This window comes from Fusarium odoratissimum (assembly GCF_000260195.1).
Source record: "Fusarium odoratissimum NRRL 54006 unplaced genomic scaffold supercont1.10, whole genome shotgun sequence".
Lineage (NCBI taxonomy): Eukaryota > Fungi > Ascomycota > Sordariomycetes > Hypocreales > Nectriaceae > Fusarium > Fusarium odoratissimum.
Genome location: NW_022158696.1, coordinates 321,024 through 334,917, shown reverse-complemented (window position 1 = coordinate 334,917; position 13,894 = coordinate 321,024). Strand labels below are relative to the sequence as shown.

Genomic DNA, 13,894 nt, shown 5'->3' with positions numbered 1-13,894 from the left:
CTTTTTGTCAATCATATATATGTAACGACCAAACGAGTATTAAGTCAGCACAAGCTACGACCAGAAACCTGGTATTATCTTGAGTCTGGTTTATTATGTCTTTATACATCTTTCTTGGCAACTGTTCTTCTTTGTCCAGAAACAAGTGATCACAAGATCATAGACCAATTCTCCAGGGCCACCCGTATGACGAAAGTGTGTAGGCCATGAAGTTACAGTGAATTATATAGAGATGCTACACATCGAATGTTTCATGGGATTTGGTAATTGCCTGAAACACAAAGAATACAAACAAGACGGTACGAACTGAAACCTGATGTAGGGGTTAATGAGCTTCCGAGTCTAATGCAATGCTCAGATCAAAGTATTCAGCTATGGCTGGTATGGATGGTATTCATATTGAAGTGCCGCCAACACCGCCAATTCTTTCTACCTATCCAGGCACCACGTTGTGATGTCGATGTGGCTTGCAGTCCCGTCTCACAATGGGAGTAAACAGCCAGGGTTGGGCAAAGAATCCAAGCTTGTTCCAAATGTACCCTTCACTAGAGAACCTTGACTCAGGTTTAACACGACCGAGTCAACGAGCGACATTGGCCATTTCAACGATCCCCAACATAATAGCACCTTGCTTGCTGGTACTTGATTTTCTTGAAGGTAGTTCTTAAGCTTGAGCCTAACGACCTTCCTTTCAAGCAAGTATTAGGCGTCATATAAGGTAGTGTGTGATTCTATCCAGTTCCAAACACTGTACGCCTACTATTGTCAAATACCCTGATTGGCACGAATCCGATTATTCAGAATCAGGAGATCTTACATGCGTGGTCCCCCTATCTGGTAGCATCAGATAATCTCACCACTGAGCAACACCAGGATCCGTGTATGGAGACCTCAGATCATAGCATGCACCAATCGAGAACGGAAACAATGGCGGCTCTTGGGCGTGGTTCGTTCGCGCCATTCCGGTTAATACATGCATAAATGTAACCCAAGTTGGAGCACCAACGATCCATACCTGCATCTTTGGGGTACACAATTAGCGGTGCTTGCTGTATAGTCACTACATAGTCGTGTGAGGAGGGAAGCTCCGATTTCGAACTAGGGGGGCTCATCATGTTGCAGGCTTGCTTGAGAGCAACCACGGACACGGTTTACTTCATATGGCTTCATTGTGCACGGGGAAAAGCCGATATCATACGAATGTATAGTCAACTGGTATATGGAGGTGGTGGTGGTACACCTACGAAGTGCATTGATGTCTGCAACTTCCTGTGCATGTCTTTGTGGGGGCCTTGTGTGGTTTCTAACTGCAGTAAATACGAGAGACGGATGAATTTGAAAGAGCCGCAGCACATACGAAGAGGAGAAACCAGAGCCAGTGAAGAATGATGCACTAGGCGAAACGACTTGCAAGAGATTCTAAGGCAGCCAAAGAAATGTACATGCACCACCATGAATTCAGTACAGTTGGAAATCGGAGAGCCCGACTATCAAGATGATTACTTTGGTAGAAGTCTCCAAAATGGCCATAAAGCCTTTGTGAGTAGACATATCATACTTCCAAGAGTCAAATTTCCGCTTCTAGACTCCCATTTCAGCCCTCTGTGGCTGATTGATCTCTTCGCCAAAACCAATGGCAGCATCGAGACTTTTGTCGAGACCTTGCACGACCCTGACTTAAGATCGGTCCCGGTCCGCTCCCAGCGGGGTTCTCCGGCCCCGTGCCTTTGAGTTGAGGGGACATGGCCGGGGTCAATCTCCATAATGACGTTGATATTGGGGTTATTAGCGCTCCCATAAACGCCGTGGGTTTGATAAAGAGTGTGCTTGATGATCAAAAGGCAGACACTCAACAGAGAGTTGCATGAGTCGACGCCGCTTGTTGCTGCCGCGTTGCACAGTTAAAGTTAGTTGCTGCAAGATTAGTTGTCACCCCTTCTGTCTGCATCATGTCCAAGGCTACCCCTCCAAGAGAAGACAGACTCCTCGTGTGTTCGCGAAGCTTGGAACATCTGGAAAGGGTGCCTGTCAGGCTCAATCTAGGCATGATTTGCCCCCACATGACACACTGCACGACACGACATCACAATCGTCTGGGGAAGGGTTTTCACTTCTTCCCGTCATACGATGATAGACTAAATACCACTGAGTATACCGGGCCGGTACGCTGCACAACTCTCGAGTTGTGTCTATGTAATTGGAGTTGGTGTTGCGTTTGATGGACCATATGATCAGCAAAGAGGCCCCACGCCAATTCCTATCCATAAAACATGGATCCATGAAATGATTTTTGAGTTGCCACCATAACTTGAATCAGGGTCCCGGTATCGCGGCCACTGGCGGGTTTTCGGCATCACCATGTCATATGGCCAGTAAGACAAGCTAAAAAGAGGCTGCGAGGCAGAAAAGAAAAAGTACAGAGCAAAGAAGCACACAAGCTTCGGCTGTGCCTCAGACAAACTAGCCAGACCAGAATTAGCTTATCATGGTTTTTTCCCGGAACTCTATGTCCCTAGGGTGCCAGTTAACCCCTGGACGGACAAGGACAGAACTCGAATTGGTTAATTCTGGTCCCGGGACCCATCACACCACCCCCCCAAAATCAAGCAACGGCATCCACCGACCTTCGGACTCCGACCGGCTCTTGGAAGACCTGCCCGGCCTTGTCGTCTATCCATCGTCAACGTTTTTATAACCGGTCTACGTCGCCACTCCTTTCACATTTGCCTTTGCCTGGCTCTTTAAATACAGAACTTCAACTTACGCACCCTTCAACTGCTCATGAACGTGTTAGTGAGGCTCTCACTTCACCGATATACATACAACCGACACCGGTACAACATCGTCAACGCAACATAGGAGACAACTTCCTGGAGTGGATCACTTCCCCTCCCAGTTCACCGCGTCTCCTACGATATTACATCACAAACAACTGTGAATATCTTCAAAAAAAAAAAAAAAAAAAAGTACTGCCATCAGCAACGCCGCTCCTGGGTTTTGACCTCAGCCGCATTTAGCATTTACCCAACGGAAATATACAGCACCATTTTTGCCAACCAACCATGGTTCAATTATTGGCTGATCCCGCATTCTCGCCCGCTGGAACACCAACACACGAGGGCACTAATGGGCCTCTCATGAAGCGTCCTGGCCTTGGCAGGACTGACTCTTCGACGCCAATGACCAGGGAAGAACATGCCAAACGAATGCAGGAGCTCAACAAGAAGAGAGGATTGATGAGGGCACCCAGAAGAGGTTGGTCAATGACTGACTACCAAGGCGACCATGTTGCCGGGTCGCATTCGGGTGCTTCTCACATTGAGCGACAAGCACCCATTCCCGAAAATGAGTCGCCTCCTCCATCCACGCCTTACCAGCACTCAACTCCCGAAGTACCAGCCGAGGATAAAGCGGCCCAACTTCCTCATCGACCGAAGTTGCCTCCTCCTCGTCGCTCATACTCTGTAATGGATTATGAACCAGTTCCTCAGACACAACCACAGCCCCCCAAGGATCACACACTGCTAGATCTTCCTTCTGAGCTTCATTACACCATATTCGATCACCTTGATCCCATTGACAGCGTTTGCTTCGGCCTCACAAACTCCAACTTCTACGAAATTCACCGACGACTTCACGGCACAGTTCCTCTTTCCAGCCGCTACTCTGGACCAAACGACATGGAGTGGGCTTGGCGAGGAGCTGGCCCACTTGTCCATCGACATGAGCGAAACCCTGAAAAGGAGGATCCTATGGGGCAGATGCGTGTCAAGGGCCAGGTGTACTGCAGAAAGTGTGGCATTTCGCGATGTGAGCTGCATCGTCACCTCAAAGACTGGATGGGTGACGGTTATGAGTACTGCTCCATCAAGGAGATTTTTGGCAAGCCCGCAGGAGAGGATGCAAAGCCATACTGCTACATGAAGTCGCCGAAAAACCCGCACCGATGTGGACGCCACGGAGGAAAGCAGGGTACATCATAATGAACCTAGACGACAGAAAATTAAGATAAACGATATGATACAACAACTCACCCCCATGGGGGTATGACGAGACGAAAGCAAAGACCAAGCAAGACAAAGACCTGGATCTGCTTAATTTTTTGGGACACCTATAGGAGCGTTACTGTTTAAAGAACTTTTGATTTCAGGGTTATTCTCTCTTGAGAAGTGGGCATTTTGGATAATGGATGCTGCGTTTTAGTCAGATCATGGACAGCAAACATCAGGAGGGGTGCGCACCAAAAAGGAAAGTGCGGAAAAGAGCTTTCTCATATCATAACATGACGCAATGAAAACATTTCTGATATCATGAGCGTGTCTTATCGTTACTCCGAGGTCGATGAGACCGTGTTGCCTTATTTACACAGATATCTGGAAATACTGTGGAGCAGGAACACTGCTAGATATCGATCTACGGTAATAATTACCCCTGTAGTTAACTTCAGACGTCATGGACCACTGTTCTCGACATACACACTTCGTCATTGAACTACTGGAGCTTACATCTGATAATCCAATTAGTATGATGGAATAGATCGAGAACATCTAGGCGAAGGGAATGCCATTCAAGCTGTTACTAGTAATACTGCCTGTGGGCTTGCTATTGTCAGGATCAGGGCAAAAGGGAAAATAGACACCACGACACTCAGATTTATCAACTTTACAATGTCACAAGCAAGGTCAACTTTGTAATGCTTTTGTTTTTATACACCTGTCAGCTTACTTCCAATAATTCTTTCAAAGTCGTTGTGTGCACAAGGAGCTATTGATATGAATCTGTTTCCGCCATATCTCTTTGTCTAACAGTTGTGAACCTGATCTTTGCTCCTCTGGCCTGCTCTACTCTAATCTGACAGATCATGCAACAATGCGCCGACCCAATACCCAAAAAAAAAAAAAAAAAAAGAAAGAAAAAAGATGTTCATCTGTATCCAAGAAATATCCCTTTATCACGATGCAAATTACCCAATTCCTTAAACGCCGATCCCACGAAAGGGATTACAAAACACCACTCATGATCTTGTTCCACTCCGGTTGATAGTAGTGAGAAGTGCACGTCGAGTGCTATCGCTGCTTAATCCTTCCACTTTGGTGTACAGTCACCCTTGGCGTCGATCCAATCGTTGATGCCTTGCACAAACCAGCCACTTGTCCACTTCTCTTCGGGCTTTTGCTCTTTGCGAGGCTTGCCCCTCTTGAAACTCCTGGCGATACAGCACACATTGTTGTGGTAACGCCATTGGAAACAGCGCCGGCCAGTGTGCCACTCCTTGTTGCCCTTCTTCTGACTGTAACGGGTCCTGATCATCTCGTTGCGTTCTTTGTCGTCCTTGAGATTGTAATAATCGTCTTCCGAAATATCGAGATTTTCAGCCTCGCAGACCATAGCACAGTGCTCCTTGGATCGGTGAGCGTGTTGCTCGATGGCATTCTTCTCGTTTTCCTTCCTTTGCCGGCCCTTCTGGTGATCAGTGGCCTTGCCCTGAGCTTCAGGACCGAATCCAATATAGCAGACGTCGTCAGACAAGTTATCCCACTCGTCGTGCTCCGCCTCCAGCTGAGGAGCCCAAAACTGGTGATACATTTCTCTGATTTGGATGAACCCCTAACGTTGATAATTAGCTTTATTCCCTGCAAACATCAACATATCTCTAGCAAACATACCTGTTTCTGTCGCGTCTTCTCGAAATGCCAGGCGTCGCTGACTTCCTCGGGATTCATGTGATGCATGGTCAAGAGAGGCTCACACCAGTGATTGTTGCCAAATGGAAGGGTTACAGGCTTCTCGCCGTTGAACATCGGGTGTGCTTGTTTGACCTTCTTGCCGGTTTCCATAACAGCCAGGGACATGAGGTAATCACCACAGCATTCATGGGTAGCCATCATATCGTACTTGTGTGCCAAGTCAGGAATCTCAACCATCTTCCTCATAGTGTCTCCATGGATGACATAACCACTGCCGCCATGGGCGAATGGCTTTCCCTTGAGCATGGCAACACTGCCGACGTATGGTGTCTCTGTACCATTGACCCTGTTGCGAAGGTACCACACAAGATTCGACCAGAAGACGTAGGTGTCGGCTTCAGCAAACACGTACCACTCCTTATTGGGACGCATCTCCCAGGCTTTCTCTACCATGTGGAGGAACTTGTACTTATCAAGATTCCAGCCTTCCTTCATATTCTCGGTACAATACTGCTGAGCAATTGGGCACTCAGTTTGGGCTTTGTAGAGGTCAAATTCCTTGCGACCTTTTTTGACGTCATCCTTCACGTCCTTGAGGACGTCGTAGATTTGGTACTTGTCGATTTGTTGGTCCTGTCCGGATTAGTTAGCTGCAACCCTTTATGGAACGGTGGCTTGATATAATTTCATCGGTGGCGCCAAAAAAAAAAAAAAAAAAAAAAAAAGGCTCCCCTTGCGCCCCCCCTTTGTGGGAAAAGAATGCTATGTTTACTCACCAGATCAGAAAAGAGAAGATAGTCGTCCAGACACTGCAGGCTCGTCAAGAGATGGGCCGGGAGCTTGGTAAATGCTTCGGTGGCACCGGTTTTCATGACAAGCATGATACCATCGGTGTTGGGAAATCCATCGCAAACTCCAGTCCAGTTTGATAAAGGACCCGAAGGAACATCCAAGTCTGCCGTTTGAGAAGGCATGAACTCACTCGCGATGCTGGTTGTCGCGCTATCTTGATAAACTTGGGTCTTGGTCGCGCCATCGCCGTCTTCGTTCTTGTGGCCATTGTTGTTTTGCGACTGATCAGAGAGCTTGATACCATCAGGCTGCTTGTCTCCATCGTCCTGGGCCTTGTTTTCACCCTGCTGATGCTTGTTCTCACTCTCTTGGGTCTTAATCTCACTGTGTGGTTGTTTGTGCTCGTCGCCTGGGGCTGTCTCATCGGCCTGGAGTTTCTTTTCACCACTCTGAGGCTGCGTGTTGTCCTGTGGCCGGTGTTCCTTATCGGCCTCTTCGGGCTTGTTTCCATCCTCCTGCGGCTTGGGCTCACCACTTTGTACACCCTGCGATTCGGTCTCGCTGCTCTCGGGCTTCGTGGTCTCCTTTGGCAGCTCGCTGTGGATCTGGTCGGTGTTTTGAGGTGTGTCGCTGTCGCCATGATCAATCTCAAGAACCGCTCCATCGTCCTCTGCATCATCCGGCTTCTTGTCGTCCTCTGGGTGTTGAGCTCCAGCAGGCTTCTCAGCGCTGTCAGAGGCTGCTTTGTCTTTCTCGCCGGTGTATTGTGGCGAATCCGTATCGTATGGAACCTTTTCGGCAGGCTCCTTATCGTTCAGTATTTGGTTGGTAGTCGTCTCGTTGAGATTGGCGACGAAGCCTTCTTCGACATCGTATGCGGCACCTTCATGGCTGAGATAATTGGTCAAATGTCCATAAACGCCCGGTGAATCGTCGCTGAGCCGATGGAGGGGTACAACGAGCAGCAAGGTCAGGGCGACGAGTGTTACTGTAATCAGCCTCCAGCCCCTGGGGGTGCTCCAGGCAGAGCTTAAGTGAAGACCCATTTGGAAGGGGAGAAAACTGGTTATACAAAACAGGAACACATGCAAGAAAGGATACGGGTATGAAAATACACAAAAAAACACAAGGGAGAGTGGCGCCTAGAGGCTACAAGATGTAGGCTTTGAGAAAGAAAGAGAAATATGATAGATAGATGGAGGCTGAGGGCGGGACAGGGTAAAAGAAAGTGACGACAACCCAAGAAATCCGTCTACACACGGAACGGGAATCACGCTGTTTTGTGCAGCTAAGTTGGCATGGTTCTTTTCAAGAACCTCGCTCGTCTCGTCCGGCAACGTGTCGATAGATACGATCGTCTCCACATCAGCTTATCCTAACTCCTTGGCTTCCGTCGCATACTATACGTACAGAGTATCTGGTCTGGCCTACATATCTATCTTGCCCTTGGCTGCATGCGAATCGCAAGTTATTTCTCGAAGGAAACAAAACTCAGCCAGGGCCCCTCCCTAGTCCACTAGCTACTAATCGCTAGTCAGGCCCAGGCTTGATGAGGCGTCCCGTACAAGCCGGATGGGATTCATGGGAGGACAAGACGCTAGACATGCCTCCACAGAATGAAGTGAAGGCACATGCTGACAGGAGTGGACAACTCGCGTGCATACTGTACGATTCAGGGATGCTACATACCCTGCTGCCGTGACAGGTAAGGTAACAGTAGCCTTGGAATGGTCCGTCTGGCGATCACCCTTTCAAGGACCAAGCGCCCGCATTCCAGACGGTTTGAGTTTAATAGAATACCGCAATCCTTTGCCGATAAAGCTCCAAAGCTGCGTGCCTGGAACGTTGTGCTTGGAACGCAGCTACGCAAAAGCTTTCTGCAAGCAGCACAACGGCCCGGCTTGGAATTCAAACTCTGCTTCAACCACGCGGCCAAACGGCATTTTGCGCAGATTGCTCACAGCGCCAGGCGTCGCCCCAATGCCAATAGTCAAGGTTGTGGCTGAAAGTCATGGTTTTTACATGCCCCGGAACGGACAATTCAACATTGACAGTTATGACAAAGTTTGGCCCCCTTTTCCATGACATGCGGGTGGACATTTGATCTGAAAGCAGCCATTGAATAGAGATGGGGAAAATGATCCCTGGATCCAGACTTCGATAGTTTCTCATGAATATTGTTTCGTTTACACAGGTAGCCGCCGATAGTGCCACTATAGCGCCTCTCTGGTCAGCTTTAGAACGTGCCAAGCGCTGGCTAGGTGGGGTCCTTTGTCTTTATTTTTTTTATTATATTTTTTTTTTAACCTCCATCCTTTGCAGCTGTCATAATGTCTGGGAACAAAGTGCCACCATGTTTTTCCGCCCCTGAGGCTTGCATTCAGACCCGTTGGGATCTGCAAGGCACATTAGTGCGAGCAGCCGCTGAGCTAGGGCTGACAATGTAATTATTGTCAAACTCCCCCTCGCCTTTTCTTGCAAGAGGACGGTGGTCGTCATCAATCTTCTCATCAGCGGCTGCACAAGAACCCACGTTTCAGACGTGTCTGAAACTTGAGTCGACATCCATCTGAATCCGTCACGAACCCCAGTCGTGGCGATGATCATTGCGACTAATGCCGATCCGGCCATCAAGATCGGGTCTGGACAGCATATACTTCGTCCTAGAAACCTTGCTGTTCAATGGCCAGTCCAGAATTCAAGCATTTTGACATGTCTTTGGATGATCTTGAAGAAGCTACCGTGAACCTTCAATGTTCTGATTTCGGCAGATAGCTAAGGCTGCAGCTTTTTCCAGGATCCAGGCTCTCTGACTCACGCCAACTTGGCCCCGGGGACCATCGACGAGTTGATGAACACGGCAGTTAGTACACTTGCTTAACTTCAAACGCGCCTGTAATATGGCTTGACCAGGCGACAAGGGAACAGCAAACATCCTGTTGAATATGCTGCCAGTCCTTGCTATCAACGTTCTCACTTGACATTGATTAACAACATCAGTAAATCAATATCAGGTTCGTGTTATCCTAAGACAGTAGACACATACGATTGGTCATGCAGGCGGATGTTCGATGCAAGATGTTGCAACGGGATCTATGTCTTACAGAAAGGGCAGTGTCCGCATGAGATAGCACTGCAGGAACATGGGCCCTCAACTGTCTGACACTCTGAGAGGCTTATTCGGTGCATTTATCTGCCAAGTTTGTAAGGGTCACTGTGAAAGGCTGTAAATGGTTGCACAAAGCCTCAAAGGTATGGCGATTGCGTATCGCAGTTTTCACTCAGGCCAAACGATTACTTTGATTGATTCAGTAACTTGTGTATTTGTGCCTTACCTAAGGTACCCAGGTACCTAGGTACTTCTAGTGCCCAGAGGCAGGTAACCTGTAGCTCACGTTGGTCTACGAGGGCTACCTCAAGGCATTTCCGTTCATACCGAGTTGAGATTGGATTGGAACCATGCCAATCAATATGAGCCGTAACTCTTGTTCACGGACAACCTTGATTGATAAGATGTTAAGTGACCGTCAACGATAAGGGAAAAGCAGCAACGATCGACCCCTGGGGGAAGCAGCGCTAAGGATCTCATCAACCACGTGCTGGTATAACTGATATGAGTACGGGCAAGAACAACGGCAACGATGGCTTTACTGTGGGCTCTAAAGGTTACAGTACGGATCTCATGTATCCCTTTCTTCTCCCTTTTCTTGTGAATAAGCCCAAACTTGTCCCGCCTACTCGTCAATGCAGATGTCAGCGACGTTGCTGTTTCAAAACTCGATAACATTTGTTCAGGGACCTGTCATTATACTCGATCTGCGTGACTTGCCGATCGAGGCATCATATCCAGTGCGCGGAGAAGGCCAAGTAATTACGGTCAACCGCTTTACTCAGCACGGCATTGAATCGCACCGCTTGCGCCATTCACTTCAAGTGGTCCCGAGCCGAGCGCTGGTTCGCCCATCGCTCTGCTTCATGGAATCATAGACTTTGATTCCTCCCTAGACAGGGTCCCGATGCCCCGCCCCCCGCCGAGCAACAATCCGAACAAGAGAACCTGAACCGAGCGGCTATTGCGCCATCAATCGTCAATTCTATAACGAGGCTCAAGAATCGATGATGGAACGTTCATCAAAAACCAGGATTTTCTAACGTTGACGAACTCTAAACGTGACACTGCTGGTATTCTTGTACTTGCAGGACTTCTCGATCTGAAGCACCTATCTGAGGAAGTGTCATGAGAGGTTGATAGTTCGGTACTCCGGATAGAGCCGGGCTCCTATCGCATCCACTCAATCCAGGGACTATGTCTAGATCGGGGTTCTTGAAGTCGCTCGCAATCGGGGATCACAACCAATTGGACAGACACAGGCTCGCATCCTCCCCAGATCTCGCTTTCAGAAACGTAAGCTTTATCCATGACTTTGGCCGGGGATCGAGCAAATTCATAAATATGCAGCCCACCGTTGTGGTTTCTTTTCTACAACATTATTTACCCATTTCTCTGTCGGACGTCGAGTGAATTTTGTTCTTCAAATAAATCTCTGAAGAAACACTCGACTAGTTTCAATTGGAGTTTGTGTATGAAAGACCTCTATCTACATGTGATAAGGCCTTTGTGGGGTTTCAAGTCGCAACAAGAAAACTTGGAATAAGACCAGAAACCTTTCACTTGCGTTCACAAGGCCACCCGCAAACAGCCATCGTTACAATAACGAGGCGCTGTGCCTTGTGAAGGAAAAGTTCCTTACTTTCAATTCTGAGCGACTTTCCGCACCCAACACTCTCAGCTCATGTTTAAGCTTTCAACCATCAACTCACATCAAGGGCCTTAGAGATATGGCAAGCCTGTCGCAACCTGGCCATGGGCCGGTTCAGACGAGCGCAGTCGTTGTGCTTGGTGCCTCTTCATGCCTTGCAATACCTCCTCCCTCTCCTCCTACACCATCCTCATCACCACCCGGGGACACCTTCTGTGAACCCATCGACCCACTGAGTTTGGAACGAGAACTAAGAGGAGACTCTCCAATCAAGGATCAGCGTCTGCGAGAAGGGATACATGTGCTCAACACAGAGGCATTGGCCTTGAAGAATCTTTCGCGGCTGTATGAGACAGATCCTGTAGCCCGCGATGGCTTCAACTTGTCGGTCCAGGCTATTACCAAGCAGCAACGGGCGAATGGCAAACTCGTTGTTATCGGTGTAGGCAAATCAGGACACATTGGACAGAAACTCGTGGCTACATTCAAAAGTCTCGCCATTCACGCCGTCTTTCTTCATCCAACTGAAGCCTTGCACGGTGACCTTGGTATCATAGGGCCTAACGATACTCTGTTGTTTATCACGTATTCGGGCAAGACTCAGGAGCTGCTCCTCATGCTACCTCACATCGATGAGTCGCTCCCGACTATACTTCTCACATCGCACACTTCTCCGGAAACATGCGAGTTCATCAATCACCGGCCTAATACCATCCTGCTCCCGGCCCCGATTCCAGAACCTGAGAAGATCTCATTTGGCGTTTCTGCTCCCACCACATCGACGACAGTGGCGTTGGCTGTTGGTGATGCAATTGCGGTTACAGCAGCTAAGGAGATCAATGCCAGCATTGCGGCTGTCTTTGCAAAGAATCACCCTGGTGGTGCTATCGGTGCCGCAGCTCGACAACCTCGGACCATTAAAGATATAGCAGTCAGTTGGTACGATATACCGGTAGCACCAGAGTCAGAGGGGGGGAGCCTGGGGTTTGACCTGCTGCGTGCTGGCCTCGATTCGGTCACTGGTTGGGTCAGAGTGCAAGATCGAGTTGCCTCACCAGGTACAATACGAAAGATCAGTAGAGATGACCTGAACAAGAGTTTGGAGGAGCTTCCAGATGCCTTAATGTCCAAGGCTTTGATGCTTTCGCTATCCTCAGAGACTACTATCCGTCAGGCACGGGATATCTTGAGGAACATGCAACTGTCACCGAATGACGAAAATCTGGCATGTAAGCGAGAATCTGTCATAGCAGTGATGGAAAAGGGAGAGGTAGCGGGCGTTCTGGAAGTTGGTAGTCTCTTGGATTTTGAGGGATGATGCATCTAAGAACATGCATGGACGATATTTCTGGCTCCTTACAATCGGGGCTACACTTATGACTGGCAAGCTAGATATCGACGCATTATGGCAGCGCATTGGCGATTATGACTAGGAGTTATCATAGATGACTGAACCACGCATCTTATGGGGAAATTGGCGTTTTATAGACAAGTTTGCACACGCACAGAAACCACGGGTTTACGAAATGCAGATTCATGTTTTGCTATGAAACATTACACTGCTACTGCATATCACGTCTCTACTCTTCTGAGTAGTGTGAGTGTGACCGAATTTCGTAGAGCTTGAAAGTGTAATCAAAGTCCCGACGAGCGTTATAGAATCATGTTGAAGGGCCTCCAGGATCAGTACCAACACCTGTCACACTATCGCGAGCAAACATGTGGCCTTGACATGCCGCTTTCACCCGAGGCTTCTGGATATCTTTTGTCCATGTATCTTCAACTTGGTCTTGTGACGCTGGACAGTGGATAGTTAGGGATACAACACATCCAGGTGATGAAAGCTACCCTAGAGCCCATTGGCTGGTTTCGAATACACACGGCTTCGGTAATATCGTCAACTCAATCATGAGAACAGCCTCGATTGGCAAGATTGTGTTATTGAGTATGGTACTGAAACTGTCCAATAAGCTGTCGCAACAAACTCTGTGCTGAAGATAAATATAAGAACCGGCAAGGTTGTCCTTTTCGAGTGGTAGAGCAGCACTTTGCAGATAAGAACCGAAGAGCCAAGATAACCAGCCACCTTCCACATTAGTCGTTCATGATAGTTCATAGCCCATGTAGATCACTCTGACTTGGTTCATTGATGACGATCCTGCCAAGTTGTCGTTATCGTATTGCCCTGAGCACAAAGCAGGAGCTCAATGGTGCAAAATTGGCCTCATATACTGAACCTAGGGGAGGCAAGAAAGCTTAGGACCTTAAGCCTAAGCGACGAAAATGTTTAGGTAATTTAGCCCAAGATTAGGGGACTCTTTACCGAGTTTATTTTGGCATCCTCTCTTCTAAAAGTCTCAAGTTTTCTTGCTCCCTGAGGTGAACTAATTCGGGAACAATCACGTCTTAGACGCCAAGATCAATATCAACTAGCATATCACAAGAAGGATCCAGGTTAACAGGTCACATGCTCAGCTATGGAAAGGTCCCCCCCTGGTCCTGCTTCAGACTACCCAGGATCTGAGCAAGAACCCCATGTCGATTGGCTTTAGATATATTTCTCCGGGGTCGTTATGCCGTTAGATAAGCTTGATATGTCCATTGACTCAGATATTTGACATCAAACGGGGCGTTCGTTTCATCCATGGGGCAAAC

The 13,894-nt window shown here is 48.3% G+C and overlaps 3 protein-coding genes across 3 annotated transcripts; 2 read left to right on the top strand and 1 right to left on the bottom strand.

Moving 5' to 3' along the window:
• Positions 1-2,281: 2,281 nt before the first annotated feature.
• FOIG_07030 (uncharacterized protein) lies at positions 2,282-7,948 on the bottom strand. Its single transcript, XM_031206384.1, has 3 exons — positions 6,464-7,948; positions 5,667-6,320; positions 2,282-5,607 (listed from the first exon to the last, which is right to left on the bottom strand). The coding sequence occupies exons 1-3, from the start codon at positions 7,523-7,525 to the stop codon at positions 5,077-5,079; spliced, it is 2,247 nt and encodes a 748-aa protein (XP_031063503.1). The 5' UTR covers positions 7,526-7,948; the 3' UTR covers positions 2,282-5,076.
• FOIG_07031 (uncharacterized protein) lies at positions 2,377-4,906 on the top strand. The gene has a single exon (XM_031206385.1). It carries the CDS (start codon positions 3,063-3,065, stop codon positions 3,981-3,983), a length of 921 nt encoding a protein of 306 aa, XP_031063504.1. The 5' UTR covers positions 2,377-3,062; the 3' UTR covers positions 3,984-4,906.
• A 2,545-nt stretch (positions 7,949-10,493) lies between the features above and the next one.
• On the top strand, positions 10,494-12,802 carry FOIG_07029 (uncharacterized protein). Its single transcript, XM_031206383.1, has 2 exons — positions 10,494-10,884; positions 10,939-12,802. The coding sequence occupies exon 2, from the start codon at positions 11,319-11,321 to the stop codon at positions 12,555-12,557; it is 1,239 nt and encodes a 412-aa protein (XP_031063502.1). The 5' UTR covers positions 10,494-10,884; positions 10,939-11,318; the 3' UTR covers positions 12,558-12,802.
• Positions 12,803-13,894: the final 1,092 nt, after the last annotated feature.

What these genes read in the sequence shown, in the direction of transcription:
- FOIG_07031 (XM_031206385.1), top strand. Translation starts at nt 3,063, where the DNA reads ATGGTTCAATTATTGGCTGATCCCGCATTCTCGCCCGCTGGAACACCA.
- FOIG_07030 (XM_031206384.1), bottom strand. Translation starts at nt 7,525, where the DNA reads ATGGGTCTTCACTTAAGCTCTGCCTGGAGCACCCCCAGGGGCTGGAGG. An exon ending in ATCTTCTCTTTTCTGATCTG is followed by an intron (nt 6,321 to 6,463) that starts GTGAGTAAACAT and finishes TAATCCGGACAG; the next exon opens with GACCAACAAATCGACAAGTA. An exon ending in AGAAGACGCGACAGAAACAG is followed by an intron (nt 5,608 to 5,666) that starts GTATGTTTGCTA and finishes TATCAACGTTAG; the next exon opens with GGGTTCATCCAAATCAGAGA.
- FOIG_07029 (XM_031206383.1), top strand. Translation starts at nt 11,319, where the DNA reads ATGGCAAGCCTGTCGCAACCTGGCCATGGGCCGGTTCAGACGAGCGCA.